This window comes from Grammomys surdaster, unplaced genomic scaffold, assembly GCF_004785775.1.
Source record: "Grammomys surdaster isolate TR1022 unplaced genomic scaffold, NIH_TR_1.0 332803, whole genome shotgun sequence".
Lineage (NCBI taxonomy): Eukaryota > Metazoa > Chordata > Mammalia > Rodentia > Muridae > Grammomys > Grammomys surdaster.
The window spans coordinates 15,626-34,923 of record NW_021628009.1 but is presented as its reverse complement, the minus strand read 5'-3'; the positions used below and the strand labels follow the sequence as shown (position 1 = coordinate 34,923).

General features: G+C 55.7%; 1 protein-coding gene across 1 annotated transcript in view; it reads left to right on the top strand.

Moving 5' to 3' along the window:
• The window catches only part of LOC114616659 (nuclear receptor corepressor 2), a gene marked incomplete at its 5' end in the record, with an annotated part of 50,932 nt that extends 34,536 nt beyond the window's left edge, over positions 1-16,396 (top strand). Inside the window, 19 exons of the mRNA XM_028762087.1 lie at positions 94-234; positions 512-592; positions 951-1,246; positions 2,175-2,529; positions 3,697-3,918; positions 4,397-4,651; positions 5,391-5,540; positions 5,648-5,785; positions 5,869-6,046; positions 7,005-7,420; positions 8,382-8,534; positions 8,623-8,768; positions 8,990-9,183; positions 9,882-10,031; positions 10,774-10,919; positions 11,504-11,557; positions 14,352-14,579; positions 15,390-15,569; positions 15,958-16,396. Of these exons, the coding sequence (XP_028617920.1) occupies positions 94-234; positions 512-592; positions 951-1,246; positions 2,175-2,529; positions 3,697-3,918; positions 4,397-4,651; positions 5,391-5,540; positions 5,648-5,785; positions 5,869-6,046; positions 7,005-7,420; positions 8,382-8,534; positions 8,623-8,768; positions 8,990-9,183; positions 9,882-10,031; positions 10,774-10,919; positions 11,504-11,557; positions 14,352-14,579; positions 15,390-15,569; positions 15,958-16,139 (3,665 nt within the window). The remainder of the gene's footprint in view (positions 1-93; positions 235-511; positions 593-950; positions 1,247-2,174; positions 2,530-3,696; positions 3,919-4,396; positions 4,652-5,390; positions 5,541-5,647; positions 5,786-5,868; positions 6,047-7,004; positions 7,421-8,381; positions 8,535-8,622; positions 8,769-8,989; positions 9,184-9,881; positions 10,032-10,773; positions 10,920-11,503; positions 11,558-14,351; positions 14,580-15,389; positions 15,570-15,957) is intronic.
• Between the last annotated feature and the right edge of the window lie 2,902 nt (positions 16,397-19,298).

Sequence of the window (19,298 nt, the reverse complement as noted above, 5' to 3'; positions counted from 1 at the left end):
CTTCCAGCTCTGCCTGTTTACAGGCCTAGCACCATGCCCGAGGTGTCAGCACCTTGCAGCCACCCCACACCATGTGCTTTTTCTGCCTCCCAGGTAGTATGTCCGTGTCACAGTGCTCCAAGGAGGACGGAAGGAGCAGCTCGGGCCCGCCCCACGAGACTGCCGCCCCTAAACGCACGTATGACATGATGGAGGGCCGTGTGGGCAGGACCATCACCTCAGCCAGCATCGAGGGTAAGTGCCCTGCTGTAGCAGCTTAACCAGGGCCAAGCACTCTCCCAGGAGCCCCCTAGACACCCAGGCAAGAATGAAAAGGGAGATGGCCTCTTGACATGCCTGGAGGGAGCCAGTCAGAAGTTGGCTTAATATTAACATATAGAGAAACTGAGGCACAACCCAATGCAGAATGGGGCCCAGGGAAGGTGGGTGCTTGCTTGTTGGGTCTTATGTCGTGATGGAGATCCCGACCCTCCTGGACACCGTATGCTGACATCATCCCTGTTCTCCCCAGGACTCATGGGCCGTGCCATCCCTGAGCAGCACAGCCCCCACCTCAAGGACCAGCATCACATCCGAGGCTCCATCACGCAAGGTACGTCCTTCTCCTGCTGTGTAGTTCCGTCCCCAGGCCAGATAGCAGCTAAGGGGTTGGAAACAGACCGTGAGCTTCCCCATCCATGTTTTATAGGTGGAGTGATTACTCAGTACTTGGCACCGATTTCAGAGCTTCATGCATGCCTTGCTAGTGTTTGGGAGGGGGTCCAGATTGAATGAATCTGTAGCTCATGTCTTTGTGGTAAACTGAGCAATATGGTTTCACTTAGCATCCTCACGTCATATGAAGAAACAGGCTTAGAAAAGTCAGTTCGCCTACCCAGGGTCCCACAGGAAGGGAGGATTGGTGCTGACCCAGACTGAGCCAGGCAAAGTCAATGCTGTTTGCCTGGCAGGCATCCCGAGGTCATATGTGGAAGCCCAGGAGGACTACTTACGTCGAGAGGCCAAGCTCTTGAAGCGAGAAGGCACGCCACCACCCCCACCGCCCCCTCGGGACCTGACTGAGACCTACAAGACCCGACCCCTGGACCCTCTGGGTCCCCTGAAGCTGAAGCAAACTCATGAGGGTGTGGTAGCGACTGTGAAGGAGGCTGGTCGCTCTATCCATGAGATCCCTCGAGAGGAGCTGCGCCGCACACCTGAGCTTCCCCTGGCACCACGGCCTCTGAAGGAAGGTTCCATCACCCAGGTATGAGGAGCACATAGGAGGGGCCAGGGCATGGGCAAACCTAAGGGGTTCTGATGCTGTCCTCGTTGCATTGGGTTATAAACTGAGGCCCAGAGAGGTCAGCAGCTGGCTCTGGTCACTGACACTAATTGTGAAACCCAAGTCTTGTGTCCCTAACTTGTCACTTGGCTGCTCCCCCACATCTCCACCTGCGTGTGTACGTCAAGACTCGAACCACCGTCCCCTACCTTGGTGATAGCTTGATGGGAAAGAGAAAGACAAAGGCACCTAGAGAGGGCTGTCACCTGAGCCAGGGACACACTCAGTGATGGACCAGAATGTTTCTAGAGAATTCTTTTGAAAACTTAGGTGCCATTCCCTCTTTTTGGGCCCAACACTTGGAAGGCTAAATCAGGAAGATTGTAAATTTGAGGCTAGCCTAGGCTACAAAGCTGTACTCTGGCTTAGTGCCAGTCACCAAAGTTTTAAAGTTTAATAACAACACAAAGATTGAGTAGAATTGATCTGGGACCTGGCTGTGCTCAGTGTCCCCAGCCAGGATTCCCATGGAGTCCTTTCCATGATGTCCAATAATTCCCGTCTCTATGGTGTTCTCTGAGACCTGACAGAGAATGTGTAACTCCAGCCTGGGACCCAGAGCCACAGCTGGGGTCACAGCAGATGCATCGGGCTATAGAATTCCATAGCATTGCAAGATGGCGGGGCCCCCACTGGGTGAGGAAGGTTGTGTTGGCCTGTAGATAGCCTCAGTCTGGCACCCTGGATGTGTAGCCGGACTCAAGTGAGCAGGGCTTCCAGCTTCTGGACATCATGACCCGGTAGAGGTCTCTGTCCATTTGTCAAGGTGTTAGAGATACCCCATCCTGTGCAGATGTACAGGAAGAGCAGCATCTGGCCAGCCAAATACAGACCTGTGCCCTCTCCCCAGGGCACTCCACTCAAGTACGACTCCGGGCCGCCCCCCACTGGCACTAAGAAACACGATGTGCGTTCCATCATCGGCAGCCCCGGCCGGCCTTTCCCTGCCCTGCACCCACTGGACATAATGGCTGACGCCCGGGCACTGGAGCGTGCTTGCTATGAAGAGAGTCTGAAGAGCCGGTCAGGGACTACCAGTGGTGCAGGGGGCTCCATCACTCGCGGGGCCCCGGTCGTTGTGCCTGAGCTGGGCAAGCCACGGCAAAGCCCACTGACCTATGAAGACCATGGGGCACCCTTCACCAGCCACCTGCCACGTGGCTCACCTGTGACTACGAGGGAGCCCACGCCACGCCTTCAGGAAGGTCAGTGGGTGAGGCTCCCACAGGCTGCCAGCTGTGGGGAGGGGACAGCTCACTCAGGCAGGATGCCCTGGACTGTCACCTGCCTTAGCCAGTCTATCTGCCACCCTGCCTCCACACTGCATACAGGAGCCCCCTTCGTTTCCCCTCACGATTTTTTTTTTTTTTAAATAATTCAAATCAACTCTGAGGAAAAGGCTCAGTGGCTAAAGTACTCACTGCACCAGCATGAGAAACAGAGTTCAAATCCCCGGCACCCATATAAGCCAGGCACACTTATACACATCTGTAATTCTCATGCTTCACAGTGAGACAGAAGGCCAGGACAGGAGAGTTTCCTAAAGCTCCCAGGCCATGAGTGGGAGTCCTTGTCTCAGACATGGTGGGAAGTGAAAACTAACCTTTGAAATTGTCTTGACTCATCACTCTCTTCCTATTTTACACACACACACACACACACACACAAAGATTAAAGTAGAAATAGTTTAAGTGAAACAGTTTCCGCTCTGGAGGCTTCCTCTCTCTGGTAAGGCTGCTGGTCTGAAGCACCTGCCTGTGACATCATCTCCGCATTCTGCTTCCCTCTCTGGTTCTTTTCGCCTCCCTGACTTCTGCCCTCCTTCTCCTTCCACACACACAGCCATTCCGCGCACTGCTGGCCCTCTCTTCAGAAGGCTGCACCTCTTTCTGTTTCTAGCCAACCCCTGTATAGCCCACGCCACCCTGATTCAGATGTCAGGGCCTGGGGAGGCTATAGCCACCTCTAGCCGGTTCCAGCCACCTCGCAGCTGGGCTTGTGTTAGGGTGTCAGACCTGTGTTACGATACATGATATCTGGGAACGCTTCCCACAGCATTTAGACTGTAGTCAAACCCCTCTCTCTCTCTCTCAAGCCCATGCAATTCCCACCTTGTGATTCATCTCCTACCTGGAACAAATGGCTTCTTGGGGCTCAGGGTTCTTGCCTGCTTTGTTCTTGGGGTGCTCCCTCTCCTCATGGGAACTGTCAGCCCGTGATTAAGTCAGCCTGGTGGAATGAATGGGAAACGGTGACCAGGGAGTAAATGAATGTTTTCACAAGGAACCAAGAGCAGAGAGGCAACAGGCTTGTGACAACTCAGCCGGGTGGCCCTGCACTGAGGCTAAGGCCACTGTGATCTGTGCCCACAGGCAGCCTCCTATCCAGCAAGGCGTCCCAGGACCGGAAGCTGACATCGACACCCCGGGAGATCGCCAAGTCCCCACACAGCACCGTCCCCGAGCACCATCCCCACCCCATCTCCCCCTATGAGCACTTGCTCCGGGGTGTGACTGGCGTGGATCTGTACCGTGGCCACATCCCATTGGCCTTTGACCCCACCTCCATACCCCGAGGGATCCCCCTGGAAGCAGGTGGGTGCCCTGGGCCTGTAGATTCGGGGCTTAATGATTCTGCTAGGTGGGCACTCGGGATCTGGAGAGTTGGTGCTAGGCTTCGTGCTGAGATCACCCGCTGGTTAGCCCAGGGCAGGTTCCAGGGCTTGGGGCCTGGGATCGTGTTTCTCAGTGGGCTTCTTTTCCTGCAGGACTCACCTGTCCATTGTAGTAAATGAGGGGCTCCAGCGAGTGCCATGGTGTGCAGCCTTTCTAAAGGCTCCTTTGTTAGGGTGTCAGGACCTGTATTTTGGTGCATTATATCGGGGATCGCTTCCCAAAGCTGTGACAGCAGACGCCCCACAGGATGAGCTAGCAAGTCTTAAGCTCTGTGTGTGCATTGGGGAGGTGTGTGTGTGGGTGCACAAGGAGAGGAAGCTGTCCTTGCAGAAGTGGGGAGCCTGAAGATAAAGCATGGGCCACCTGACCCTCCCTCCCTCCCTCCCTCCCTCCCCAGCAGCCGCAGCCTACTACCTGCCCCGGCACTTGGCCCCCAGCCCCACCTACCCACACCTGTACCCGCCTTACCTCATCCGCGGCTACCCTGACACCGCGGCCTTGGAGAACCGCCAGACCATCATCAATGACTACATCACCTCGCAGCAGATGCACCACAACGCCGCCTCTGCCATGGCCCAGCGCGCCGATATGCTGAGGGGTCTGTCCCCGAGAGAGTCCTCACTAGCCCTCAATTATGCCGCTGGCCCACGAGGTGAGTTACCTTGGGCTGTACCCATCGGCTGAGGCTTGTCCTGTGCCGTGGTATTCGAAAGACACGGGTGCCCATGTATGCACTGCACAAGGTGGGCAGAGGGGTCGCAGTTGGCTGGGTGGACTAGGTAGTGAGTGCTGGCCCCTTGGGAGAGGGGAGAGTGCTGCTGCTTACATCTGCTCGCTCTAGCGGCTGTGTATGTATATATGTACGTATGTACATACGTAGCAGGTACCTCTTGCTGCTACATGCACAGTGGGTCTTTGCATGTTGTTCTGAGACCTTGGTATGAGACATCTTTTGACATCCAAGAGTTCAGAACACCGGCTAGATGTGGCCTTGCACACCCGTACTCTAAGAACTCTGGCCATGCCTCGGCTACGTAAAGCTTGAGGCCAGCCTGGGCTACATGAGTCCATCTTAATACAAATGACAAAAGAGAAAGGAATTGGAGCGTGAGGCTTTTTGGAGCACTGACTTCCGGAGCCTGTGAACAGCCCAGGTCACTTTGCCACAACCGTTCAGAGATAACTTTGTGGCCCCAGTTTGTGAAGCTGAACCTACTCTGGGGGTTTTGGGGGGGGTGAGAGCTGAGGACAAGGAGACAGTGCTGTGGGGAGGCCTGGGGCCCAGCTTGGCACCAGGGAGGGGTACCACCAGGTGCAAGGTCTCAGGCCTACACCCTTGGGGACAAGTAGGTCAGGCACCTACCGCTAATACCCCATCCCCACTCTTCCAGGCATTATCGACCTGTCCCAAGTGCCACACCTGCCCGTGCTGGTGCCACCAACGCCAGGCACCCCTGCCACCGCCATTGACCGCCTTGCCTACCTCCCCACCGCGCCCCCACCCTTCAGCAGCCGCCACAGCAGCTCCCCACTGTCCCCAGGTGTGCCTGGCAAGCGGGTGGGCGGGTTCATGCCTCACTCCTGATGCCCTACAGGTAAGTTCTGGCCCATTGGGCTCTGGCTCACTGTCTGGCCCTGGGGTTTCTAGGAGGCCCCACTCACCTAGCTAAACCAACCGCCACATCTTCATCGGAGCGGGAACGGGAACGTGAGCGAGAACGAGAACGAGACAAGTCCATCCTCACGTCTGCCACCACAGTGGAGCATGCACCCATCTGGAGACCTGGTAGGGCACCCCAGACCCCGCCCCACCCCCAGGTCCTCATGGGCCACCTGGGCCTGCCCCCTGACTCGGCGGCCTGTCACCAGGTACGGAGCAGAGCAGCGGGGCTGGGGGCAGCAGCCGCCCCGCCTCCCACACCCACCAGCACTCGCCCATCTCCCCCCGGACCCAGGACGCCTTGCAGCAGAGGCCCAGTGTGCTGCACAACACGAGCATGAAGGGCGTGGTCACCTCCGTGGAACCCGGCACGCCCACGGTCCTGAGGTGGGCCAGGTTGGCACCGGGGGGAACAAGCCTGGGGGGAGGGCACGCAGATGCACTTGCCGAGGGGAGGGGGTGTGGATGGGCACACGGGTAGAGAACCGAGCAGATGGCAGCAGGATCGGAAGGTGGGTGAGTGAGAGAGATTACGAGAGAGTGGGTAGATCAGTGGCATGTAGGCAGGTGGAGGATGGCCCAGGGGGGAGAGAGTAGATGCAGGTAGCCGGGCAGATGACAGTAGACGGGTAGATGACAGTAGAGGATGCTCTGGGTAGACAGGTATGAGGGTGAACAAAGAGACGGGGATGGACGGACAGATGGATGGATGGATGGATGGATGGATGGATGGACGGACGGACAGATGGACGGACAGACAGATGGACTGACTACAGGTAGTGGATGACGGGGTGGGTGTACGAGTCAGTCGGTAGTCACTAGTGTATGAGGCCCAGGAGTAACAACTTGAAAAAGCAGAACAGAAAGCTTAAAGAGAGGCCGCAGGGCTGCTGTCGCCCACAGCTGCCCACAGTGCTGGTCCCGGGATGCCGGGCTTCTGCCTGGAGTCAGTCCCACGCTTCCTGGCTCACTCACTGCTCCTCACTGCTGAGAGGCCCCGCACTCCTGCCAGCTTCTAGGAGTGCCTCCTGCCAGCCTTGTGTGAGCTTCCTGTCCTCCACACACCACGCTTGTATCTGGCTGTGTGGCAGTGGGTGACCTCAGGAGAGCATGTCACTGTCTTCTCAGAAGCTCCGGCCACCTTTGTCTGAATTGCTGTATTCTGTGCTTGGCACTTGTTAGGGACTCAGTAAAAAGCTTTGGGTTCGAGGGACTGAGTGGAGCCAAGCACAGCATAGGTCAGTCAGGAGAGCCTCAGGGAATGAGAGTCAGAGTCAGGGACTCGGAGGGTGTGAGGTAGGAATCCGCTGGCCAGCACTGCCTGACCCTGTCTCTTTCCTTTCAGGTCTACCTCCACCTCTTCGCCTGTCCGCCCAGCTGCCACATTCCCACCTGCCACCCACTGTCCACTTGGTGGCACCCTTGAAGGGGTCTACCCTACCCTCATGGAGCCCGTCCTGTTACCCAAGGAGACGTCTCGGGTTACCCGGCCCGAGCGGCCCCGTGTGGATGCTGGCCATGCCTTCCTCACCAAGCCCCCGGCCCGGGAACCTGCCTCCTCACCTAGCAAGAGCTCCGAGCCCCGATCCCTAGCACCCCCCAGCTCCAGCCACACAGCCATCGCCCGCACCCCAGCAAAGAGCCTTGCACCCCACCATGCCAGTCCGGACCCGCCGGCGCCCACCTCGGCCTCAGATCTGCACCGAGAAAAGACTCAAAGTAAACCCTTTTCCATCCAGGAACTGGAGCTCCGTTCTCTGGGTAAGACCACCCTGACAGCGGCCACGTTCATAGACGCAATAATCACGCGTCAAATTGCTCACGAAAGGGGGCCGCGAGAAGGAGGTTCGCTGGCCAACGACTCCCCTGGCGATGGTAAGACATCCGGCCCGCCGCCTGCCCACCCCATCTGTGGCCTAAAGATATTTTCAGATCTTTGCTTTTAATTTTTCCCCCTGTTTTTGGTTGGTTTTGGTATTTTGTTTGGAGCTCGTCATCCTCGTCAGCACGCTGTGGTGACTCCGCCCACACGGCCCCTCGTCCTTTGTCCATCCTTTCATCATGAGTTTTTTTTTCCCTTTTTTCTTTTTTTTCTTTTTTCTTTTTTCTTTTTGGATTTTTCACCTTTTTTCCTTTAATGAATGGATCTGTGGTTTGGACTCCGACCGCGCCTCTCATCTCCCGCCACCATCTGCACCTTCGTTTTGGGGAGTGGGGATGCAGGGGCTACCAGCTGACTGTGCTGCCACTGTTCCTGGAGGAAGTTAAGGCAGGGAGCGAGGGAGAAGATGGGGGAGGGAGGCTGGGTACCCACCTCCTCTACCCGCACCACCAGCATACCGCCCAAAGAAAATGAGGCTTCCCGGTTGGATCAGAGACAATGGGGCTGGGCCAAGGCAGGGTTTAGGGACCCCATGTCTCTCAGCTTGAACCCCACACCACTACACCCTGACCCCATGTACACTTAAGCCCCGCCTCCAGTTTCTCCACTACCATCTCCCAGTCTCTCCTCCCCTACCAGAGCCCCACACTGCCCAAGCCAGACTCCCACAATCCTTTGGGTGTGTCTGAGTCCTGATACATGGGGCTTCCCTCCACTTGCTCTTCCTCCTCTCTGGCCACCCCTAGGCTGATAAAATTTATTGCCATCTTGAGGCCGAGACTGTGGAGGAATGGCTCCTCCCAAGCCCACCCCACGCTGACTCCGGCTCACCTGTTTCAGGTTACCACAGCGGAGCTGGCTACAGCCCCGACGGGGTGGAGCCCATCAGCCCCGTGAGCTCCCCCAGCCTGACCCACGACAAGGGGCTCTCCAAACCTCTGGAAGAGATGGAGAAGAGCCACTTGGAGGGGGAGCTGCGGCACAAGCCGCCAGGTGACACCCGGGAGAGTAGCAGGTGGGGAAACTGAGGCACAGCTCTACGCTGTCCCCAGGCCCTGACACGCTCTGCTTGTGTCCTCAGGCCCCATGAAGCTCAGTGCGGAGGCTGCTCACCTCCCACATTTGCGGCCACTGCCCGAGAGCCAGCCCTCGTCCAGCCCACTCCTCCAGACTGCCCCAGGCATCAAAGGTCACCAGAGGGTAGTCACCTTGGCTCAGCACATCAGTGTAAGTGCCCGTCTCTGGCCCTTGCCATTGGGAGAGCATGTGGCTATGAGAGCCACATCCCATAGTCAGACAGATGCTAACATGCTCTGGCTACCACACTCAGTCCTTTGGGGGCCATCACCATAAGGTCTACCCTGGGACACTCACCCAGGAGACCAAGAGCCAGATCAGGGTTCTGTCCTACCCTACTCTGAAAGTCCTGAACGGCACCCTTCCCACAGGAGGTCATCACACAGGACTACACGCGCCACCACCCGCAGCAGCTCAGCGGCCCCCTCCCCGCCCCTCTCTACTCCTTCCCTGGAGCTAGCTGCCCTGTCCTGGATCTCCGCCGCCCACCCAGTGACCTCTACCTCCCACCCCCGGACCATGGCACCCCAGCCCGGGGATCCCCCCACAGCGAAGGGGGCAAAAGGTGAGGATATACTCATGTCTGTGTCAGATGGTGGCCGGAGGACACTGGGGACAGGGTGAGCTTAACAATGTAGGGTTAATGGGAAACGGAGGCTCAGGGATACAGAGGCTCGCTACGCTCCAGAACCAACACAAAGCAGCTAATCAGGCAGGTGGCACACCCAAGGGTCCCATGTGCCAACTGAGTATCCTCTCTATACCGACTCAGCTAGGGGTCAGATGTCTCCCTCCCATTTAGCAGATAGGGAAACTGAGGCACAGAGAAGTAAGTTACCATCCCATCCCATGCACATGGCTGGGGCTCAGGGCATGAGACAACTTGATTTTAGAAGCACAGATGTAGACAGCGGGATCTCTGGAGAACAGTGAGGTTCTGGCATGGGCTTCTCATCAGGGCTCACAATGTGGCTCAACACCCTGAGCAGCCCAGCGTGGTGGCACACCCTCTACTCAGGTGCGGGAACTCTGGCCAGGCTGAGACAAGAGGATGGTAAGCTTTAGGGCAGCCTAGGCTACTGCAAGAACCCAACTCAAAAATAAACAAAAGCTCCTGAGTATTAGGTTATTTCAAAAGAATCTCTGTAGCCCACTGGGGGGTCTCTGTACCTCGGGGAGACATGCAGAGCCCTGCTGTGCGCAGTGGGGTATCCTCTTTGTGGAATAGGACCCCAACCTCAACTGGGATGCTATCTCCATTAGGTCCCCAGAACCCAGCAAAACATCAGTCCTGGGCAGCAGCGAGGATGCCATTGAACCTGTGTCCCCACCAGAGGGCATGACTGAGCCAGGACATGCTCGGAGCGCTGCGTACCCACTGCTGTATCGGGACGGGGAACAAGGGGAGCCCAGGTACCCAGTGGCACAATTCCCCTCTTAGAGTTGGTGGTGTCAGCTCCATGTACGCCCGTGGCCACAGCCCTCTAGCATACAGGCCATTAATCATTTCACAGCTCAGCAGGGTGATAGACTTTCAGGGGGCTTCCTACCATCTCTGCATCTGAGATCCCTGTGCCTGGCGTCTCTGTGCCTGGGATCCCTGATTCTGGGCTCTAAGCCTGAGCCATGTCCTAGTTTATCACGTGCTGCAGATCTGAGAATTAACTAAGCTGGGTACCAAACTGGGTAGGGGTGGACATGGACCTCAGGGAGGGTATGACCTGTGACTGCCCAGTTCAGGGGGATTCTTGTGTCAAATCTAGCTATAAGAAGCTCTCGGGTAGGCCGGGCGGTGGTGGCGCACGCCTTTAATCCCAGCACTCGGGAGGCAGAGGCAGGCGGATTTCTGAGTTCGAGGCCAGCCTGGTCTACAGAGTGAGTTCCAGGACAGCCCGGGCTATACAGAGAAACCCTGTCTCGAAAAACAAAAAAAAAAACAAAACAAAAAAAAAAAAAAAGAAGCTCTCGGGTAATTCACAGTATACCTAGGAGGCTCACAAACTACCCTAAGACAAGGCTAAGTACAGATCCCAGCAGTCCTGGGATGGGAAACAGTCCTTAGCACCTCTCTGTGGCTCGAGTGGTGAGTTCCCTGTGGCTAAAGGCTTGCAAGCAGTGCCCAGCCTGCTGACGCTGGTATCTCATGCTCCCGCAGGATGGGTTCCAAGTCTCCAGGCAACACCAGCCAACCGCCAGCCTTCTTCAGTAAACTGACTGAGAGCAACTCCGCTATGGTGAAGTCGAAGAAGCAGGAGATCAACAAGAAACTCAACACCCACAACCGGAACGAGCCAGAATACAGTAAGGGGAAGCCGAGGCTAGCGTAGGCACCGGGAGGGAACTAGCACTCGTAAACTTCACCACGGAGGAGCCCATCTTTCTGCCAGTGATAGTAACTGACACAGCATATAGCACTTCAGTGATGCCCTGCACACAGTAGGTGTTCAGTGAAACCTGTAGCGACAGCCCTGTGCTGGGTGCTGAGGAGCACAGCACACTACTCCAGGTTCTGCAGACGTGGTGCCTTTCACTACGGCTGATGTGGGCGGACAAGAATTGTCATCCTTAGTGCAGGGTCACATGGACCATGTGCTTATGAGAATGCAACACGTGCGGACTTTGCACTGTCCCATCCCACCAGTAACCGTCTCCCTAGTGCGGCTTGGACAGACGGACAAGGTTCTTCCTTTCTGGAGTTAAACTATAGAAGCCCTTACAGGTTAACACATGCCTAGGGTCGTAACCAACCACCAGAGTAAACCTGGAGCATCAGGTACCTAGTTGTGCCTAGACATTCAGCTCAGACTGTACAGGGGACAAGCAGGGGTGCAGAGCTCCTAGGACCTGTGAGCTCAGCCCTTTCCTACCTTGTTACCCTGCTCTAGATATTGGCCAGCCTGGGACGGAAATCTTCAACATGCCCGCCATCACTGGAGCAGGTAACCCTCCTATGCATCCACATAGCAAACTCCCTTCCCCAGCTGCTGACTTGCAGAAAAGGAACCTTAGCCAGTTTAAGTTTGAGCCCTCTCCCTGGCCTCAGTGGACCCAGAATGACACAGAAGGTCAGCTCTACTGCCTAGAATCCTCCCTACATGAGGAGAGTCTAAGGTTTGAGGTCAGGGTCCCTCAAGTGGGTTTTAGGTAACAACCTGGAAATACTTGCCCAGTTGCTGGGGCTGGGGCACATCACCAAGTGTGGACCTGAGGGATTGGCCTTGGGGTACAGAGCTTCAGGGTGCCACAGACGACTGTCACACTAAAGTCTCCAACTGAGGTTCCAGCAGAGGGCTCCGGCCTCTTTCTAAATCCCATGCAGATGGGTAATTTGAAAAACGTGTCACACTCTTGTGCAGTTTGTGGCAGAAGTGTCAGGCTTTTGGTATGGTGCTCGGGACTTAGAACATTTCCCATGGTTACAATCATGTTGACCCCTGGGAAAGAAACTGTCGTGGGAACAAACGGGCTCAGTGACACCTGAATTGGGACTGTGACACAGAGGCAGCTGTGGGTACATGCACTCCAAGCCAGAGGAAGAGGCCAGTGTTGCCTGCCTTCCTTATGAGTGTGGAGCCTTGGGCTCAGGGAATAAGGTGGCCAGATACACCCTTGGGGACATTTCCAGAGGACCACGGGACCTGCAGAGGGAGTCGGGGAGGGATCCTAGCAGGAAATATCACAAACCCAGAAACATTCTGGGGACTTTGCTGAGCCTCAGACAGAAGGAAACTTTGATCAAGACAGTAACATGGTGGAAAATGAATGTTTCTAGAATGTTCTGAATCTTGGTGTAGGTTCTAGACACCTGGGTGTATGTGCTTGTAGAAATTCAAGGGTTAATGCAGTGATTTGTGCTAAAACCTAACTTAGTTGTCTGGCGTATACACACGCATACATGTGTGCATTCTCAAACATCCCCCTTAAATGTTAGTTCTCAAAGACATGTTTTCAGGTCTGGCCAGTGACATTCAATACCAGAGGTAAATGAGGAAAGTGATGGCTGTGCCTGGTGCCATTGGGTCACAAGCTCAACACCCTAGAGACAAGGCCCAGGAGTGGTGCGCCAATCAGGAAACGCCCCTCTCTCCCCCTTTTCCATGTTACTTCTGTCTCCCACTTTATTCTGGATGTGGAGGAGTGTGGTGGGTGTGGCTTGTTTATTTGAGGTTGGATTGTGTGTGTGTGTGTGTGTGTGTGTGTGCCCGCATGTGTGTGTGTGGGCGCGCATTCACCTCATTGGAAGTTCAGCTTTTTCTTGGTAACGTTTGCTTAGCACTGAGGAAACTTGACCGGCCCTGTCCTGAGCTTGCCTGAAACCCAAGCTGAGGCTGCCAGCAATCACCCCAGAACAAGACTATGACAGTGACTGTCCCTTCCATCCTCAGAAGCCTGGCTAGCTTACAAGCCCTAGTCTTGCTAGCACATCTACCCATGTGGTTTTCACAAGGCTAAGTCAGTCTGGAGGTTCACAGGGCACCAGAGACTGACCAGTGGCGTAGGCTGGGGCTCCTGCTGATGACATGGATGTTGTGTTTGTGGTGGCAGTGGTGATTTGGGGTTTTTTATTGTTTTGTTTTGTGTTTCATTTTGTTTCATTTGTTTGGTTTTAGGGGGTGGTTGATTTGATTTAGCTTGGCAGTGTTTTGTTCTTTTTTCTGTCTGGGTTTGGAGCACTTTGGTTGGTCCTCAGGATTGAAGTGAGGCCCTTGCATTCACCAAACAAGTGTCCTGTACAAGCCAGCCCTCTTCCTCTGAGCGAAGGTCTCCTCAGCTGCCCAGGCTAGCCTGGATTGGACTGAACTCAGCTCTGTAGACTAAGCTAGCCTCCAGGATGCTGTGCTCCTGTCCTAGCCTCAGAAATAGCTGGGGTTCCAGGCCTGCTGCTCAGGCTCCAGCCCTCAGAAGGTTCTGGAAGCATCCTGAAACACTGAAAAGAGATCTCTGCTCCCCCTGGCATTTGCAAAAAGTCCTAGAGCACAATTCATACGAGAGAGAGAGAAAGAGAGACAGAGAGAGACAGAGAGAGAGACAGAGAGGCAGAGAGACAGAGAAAGGCTGCAAACATCTCTTGAGGCCAGTTTGTTGATTTGAGCACTCTGTCCTTGTCATGGGGTTGGGCCAGCCAGGGCTGGAGTGGCCCTTCACCTGTCCAGTGCTGCCCTGTCCTCGCACGCACATAACTGCATGGCTGTGACCCCCCCCCATCCCTTGTGCCCAGCTCTCTACCTTTCTCTGGCTCCTGTGGGGAGAGATGGGACGGGAAGGCAAGCCTAGCTCAGAGGCATAAGACAGGCTGAGGTCCCTAACCCCCTGAGGAAAGGGGGCAGCAGGGGTTCCTCTCTCCCTGGACACCTTTCTTCCCCACATGCCTTCCTAGAATCTACCCACCAGGAGACCCTGGGCTGGACTTCCTCTTGTAGTCAAAATGAAAGAAATAGCCTCAGCTAGGATTGGGGTGTAGAGTAGGAATAGGGCTGGGGACCCTCTATCTGCCCCCAGACCCCTTCCCTGACGCAGCCGTGAGCTGCAGGGACAGTCAGTCGGGAGCCCCATCAGCACCCTACAGAAAGGAGGGCTGGAGGGACGGACGATGCTCACCAGATGTGTGCTCACTGTGTCTCTCTCTCTCTCTCTCTCTCTCTCTCTCTCTCTCCTCCCTCCTCATTCTATCTCTCGCAACCCTCCGGCTCCCCGGCCCCCGCCCCCCTGTGTGTCTGTCTGTCTCTCTCCCAGGCCTTATGACCTGTAGAAGCCAGGCGGTGCAAGAACACGCCAGCACCAACATGGGGCTAGAGGCCATTATTAGAAAGGCACTCATGGGTAAATATGACCAATGGGAAGAGCCCCCGCCGCTCGGCGCCAATGCTTTTAACCCTCTGAATGCCAGTGCCAGTCTGCCCGCTGCCGCTATGCCCATAACCACTGCTGACGGACGGAGTGACCACGCACTCACCTCGCCAGGTCTGCAGGCCTGCCCGCCCGCCCACCCGGCTGTGTCCCTCCTTACCCTGGTGTCGTTAATCCTCTCACCTTACCCCCTTCAAGCTTGGGAGCCTGTGACCTTATTTTTTGTGCGTGTTTGACATCTAGTTTGCTAATCCAAAGCTGGTCTGACACCCCCGTGTTGCAGAGGGCGCCCCCCCCACCGCTTTTCCTGTGCTCACACCACTTCCCACTCCTGCCCCTTCCTCCCCTGCTGTGTGGACAGGGATGACAGTGGCCAGGCCCACCCTGTGTGGTCGGGCTGCTGGGAAGAGTCTAATGTGGGCGTTACCCTTGAAGGGCAGGCAGCACAGATCCCCACTCTTAGTGCTCATCAGCACTTCCCTAGCAGAGACACAAGCAAAGAAGTGTTCTGGTGTCCCCTTCTAGGGTCAGGCCAGCCTCGGGGTCTGGCCCTCTCAGCAGAGGCCTTCAGTCCAGCACAGTTGAGTGCTGTCTTGGGCAATATCTGTCATCCAGCCAAGATCTGACATTCCTCAGTGAAGGGTACAGTCCTAGTGGGGCCACCTAAGGGAATAGTCATTCAACCTCTCTCATAGTAAATGTTTGTTCCTCTTTCTGCACGCCAAGGGCTGGCTCTGGCCATCTGGTAGACCTCTTAAGCCTCCTGGCTCAGGGTTTCTTGCACTAAGTGTCTTATCCTGGGGACCTAGGAGGCAGGTGGCTCCCCACGGCAGAATCAGCCCCACTGCCCCTCCTCAGTGCTGGTGTGGGTGGCCCACTGTCAACACTGTCTGACTTGGCCCCTTCCCACTTTGTCCCCTGTAGGTGGTGGTGGGAAAGCCAAGGTTTCTGGCAGACCCAGCAGCCGAAAAGCCAAGTCACCAGCGCCAGGCCTGGCGTCCGGAGACCGACCGCCTTCTGTCTCCTCAGTACACTCGGAGGGGGACTGCAATCGCAGAACACCACTCACCAACCGTGTGTGGGAAGACCGGCCCTCATCTGCAGGTGAGTGTCAGCTAGGGCCAGAGATGTAGACAGAGGGTTGCCCAGGCTACCCAGGGGAGGTGGTCCCTGGTCCCCATGTAGCAGCCTATCAGAGGGCCCTGTACAGCTGGCCAGGCCTTCAAGGCATGGTTGGTCATACTGGGGAGCCTGGCGTCCTTTCCTGCCTGTCAAGCACTGTAGGGTTTTGACAGGAAAGCAGAAAGCAGTAGAGACAGAACAATGGGAGAAATAGAAAGGTTACCACAGTCCAGTCAGAACTCCAGAGGTAAAGGTGAATGAATTGTCCTGGCCTACGAGGCCCAGGCTCTGGTTTCTTGTGGTAGATGGGTCCTGAGGTAGCTACACGGTTTGCAGAGCCGTCTCTAGTGCTCTCCCTTCTTTCTCACAGGGTCCACGCCATTCCCCTACAACCCTTTGATTATGAGGCTACAGGCAGGTGTCATGGCCTCGCCGCCCCCACCTGGCCTCGCCGCAGGCAGCGGGCCTCTAGCTGGTCCCCACCACGCCTGGGATGAAGAGCCCAAGCCACTGCTGTGTTCACAGTACGAGACGCTCTCGGACAGCGAGTGACCACAGATTGGGGGGGGAGCGGTGCCAGGCCCCTACATGAGGCAGAAGCAGCCCAGCATGGAGCAGACAGCTGCCGACTCCCCTGACTGAGGAAGGAGCCCCTGAGTCTGCCTGCGCGTCCATCCGTCCGTCCATCCACTCATCTGTCCATCCAGAGCTGGCATCCTGCCTGTCTAAAGCCTTAACTAAGACTCCCGCCCCGGGCTGGCCCTGCGCAGTGACCTTACACTCAGGGGATGTTTACCTGGTGCTTGAGAGGGGAGTGGACAGGAGGGGAGGACAGTGGGCCAGGACGGGGGGGGGGGGGGGGACCCCGATCGTGTGTCAGTTGTACGCGTGCATCTGGGGCAGCGGGGACTCAACACAGGATGACCAGGCACCTCCATGCCACTGCCTCACCCCTTACCGCATTTGGAACCAAAGTCTAAGCTGAGCTCGCGGCCCTGCCCCTCCCTCTGCCCCCAGCCCGCTAGTGCTCTGGACAGACGTCCCCAGCTTATCCTGCCCCAGCGCTGTCATCACAGTCCCCAAAGGCCACCCAGCCCACAAGACTGGGAGCCCATCAGACCAGGTGGGTGCACAAGGGGCCAGGCATGGGCCTGGGGCACGGATGTTTGCAGGAACTGGACCGTTCCCAGCCTGTCATGTGGCGACAGGAGGGAAGGCAGGTGTAAATGGTGTTGGCTTACAGGGTATATTTTTGATACCTTCAATGAGTTAATTCAGACGTTTCACACAAGGAAGGACTCACCGTGTTACTGCCGCTGTGCTTTGGTTTCTGCTTACTGTTCCAGAGGCATGTGCCGGCCGAGGCGGTGGCCCCACCATACGCAGGACTCGGGGGGCAGGGGCTCCGGCACACGGCACTGTGCCCTCCCCCCCTCCCTTCCTTGGGCAGAATGGACTTGATGCGTATTCTGTGGCCGCTCTCTGTGCACGGCGGCATTCTGTCATTTACACATGTTGTTCCAATTAAAAAGCAAATTATACTCAAGTTACAAAGGTTTCTGCTCTGCTTCTCACTGGGCAGCAGGCAACCAGTAACCGCAAGAGTCAAGGGGAATGTTCCTTCAAGTCAGCACTCGGCTGTGAACATTGACCCCCGAGTACAGTGCAACCAGAGGGCGTGACTCACGGATATGAGGAAGCCACCAGGTACTTGTATCGCCTGGATGTTCACACCGGTGGGGAACCTGTTGGTTATTCACACCCTTGGTCATCATCATCGTACAGTGGTGGGGGGGGTTGTTCACACTTTCGGGGAAGCCTGTATATGGTGACTATGGGGGTACTCATACCCTTGGAGAAGGTTCTGGGGATTCACACCTGTAACCGGAGCGTAGTCACTGACGCTTATGGTGAAGGGGGCAAAGCCTTCCCTTCCACAGTGATTTACATGCTGAAGATTACTGTCTCGTAGTAGGCATCGGGATCCTTCCCTGTGGTTTAGCCTTTGCTGTTCTTGCTTGTGAGTGTAAATCTGAGCAGTTGTACATACCGTGAGTCTTGGGTGACTTTTGCTTCTTACTGTGCACTGTTTGTACCCTACCCCGTTGTGTCGGCGGCGCTCAGTATTCTTGGGCCTGACCAAAGTGATCACAGCTACCTCTTTGGGTTTGATCTTAAGAAACTCAAACAGAGCCATTCTGCCACCTTGGTGCCTGCTTGAGTCAGGGTTCTCTAGAGCAGTGGTTCTCAACCCTTCCGATTCCGTGACCCTTTAATACAGTTCCTCGTGTTGTGGTGCCACCCCAACCATAAGATTATTTTCGTTGCTACTTCATAACTGTGATTTTGCGACTGTTAGGAATTGTAAATCTCTGCTATGCAGGATAGCTGATACGCCTGACCCCTGGGAAAGGATTGTTTGAGCCTCTTAGGGGTAGCAACCCAAAGGTTGAGAACCACTACTCAGAGGAATTAATTTTGTGTGTGTGTGTGTGTGTGTGTGTGTGTGTGTGTGTGTGCGTGTGTGTGTGTAGCAGAATTTATTAAGGATACGCTTTTAAAAAAATACTTGTTTTATTTTTATTTATAATTCATGTATTAATATTTGGTCTGTATGTATATCTTCACTACATGTGTGTCTGGTATCTGCAAAGATGAGACTGGAGACAGGTTGTGTGAGCCACCACCACCCCCACCCCCCCACCCCCCCCCCGTAGGGGCTGGGAACTGAACCCTGGGTCGTCTGGAAAGTCATCTGGTGCTCTTAAAACCTTACTCAACCCGTCTCTCTATCATCCCCTTGAGTGAGCTTTAAAATAGTCACAAAAGTCAAGCCCCGCCCACGATGGTGAGAACTCAGCAGGTTACATGGCCCTTGGACCTGAATGCCCCAGAGTTGTTCCAGAACTGCTTGCCTCTCACTGCACGGCGATGACCCTTAGTCACTGAGTCCACAAGGCAAAGTGCCTCAGTTGTCCCAGTCTGGTACCTGGGAGCCCAGAAGGTTTCTAGAGAGCCACTGGTCCCCAGTCAACCAGGGATGCTTAGTTGTACTGTCAGTCACGGGGTTGGCAGTGGCTTCAATGAGGTACAGCCGCTCTGAGCGAAGGCGAAGTGATCTCCCTCCTGGTAAACCCTTTTTATCTGGCTGCTGCCTGAAGGTGCCGCCCATATCAAAGCCGTGGGAACAGTTCTTCAGGGGAGGCTCCCTACTTCACCCCATTGGTGACAGGGTAATACTGAAACCAACCATAACTTTGCCTCTTGTAGCAGAGCTGAGAGGGCTTCCAGTCTTCACGCTGAGACAGTTGATCTGCCTCAGCCTGGGGCCTCTCCATCCGTACATACCCTCTGCACATGTTGTGACGCCCCAGCCTGCTGTCCCCGACCTGTCACCTGGCTCCAGACCTGGTTTGACTGTTGGTCTGCAAAGGCTTGGGCTGAACTCACTTTGTCTGCTGCTGCTGTAGTGCCCACAAAGGCCAGCCATTCTAAGAGAGGGGTGTAGGGAGAAACCAAGCAGGCCTGTACCACAGTCTTCATCTGGCAGAGTTGTACTCTTTCTGCCAAGGTGCCCGCCTTGCTCTGATCCTCAGCTCCAAGCCTGGGCAGCTAGGGATGCTTTGACAAAAGGTCTCAAGTCTCCAGAATGAAACCCACCTTGGATCTGCAGCAGGTAAGTGGGGCCTATTGGGTCTGATAAGGAAAGGG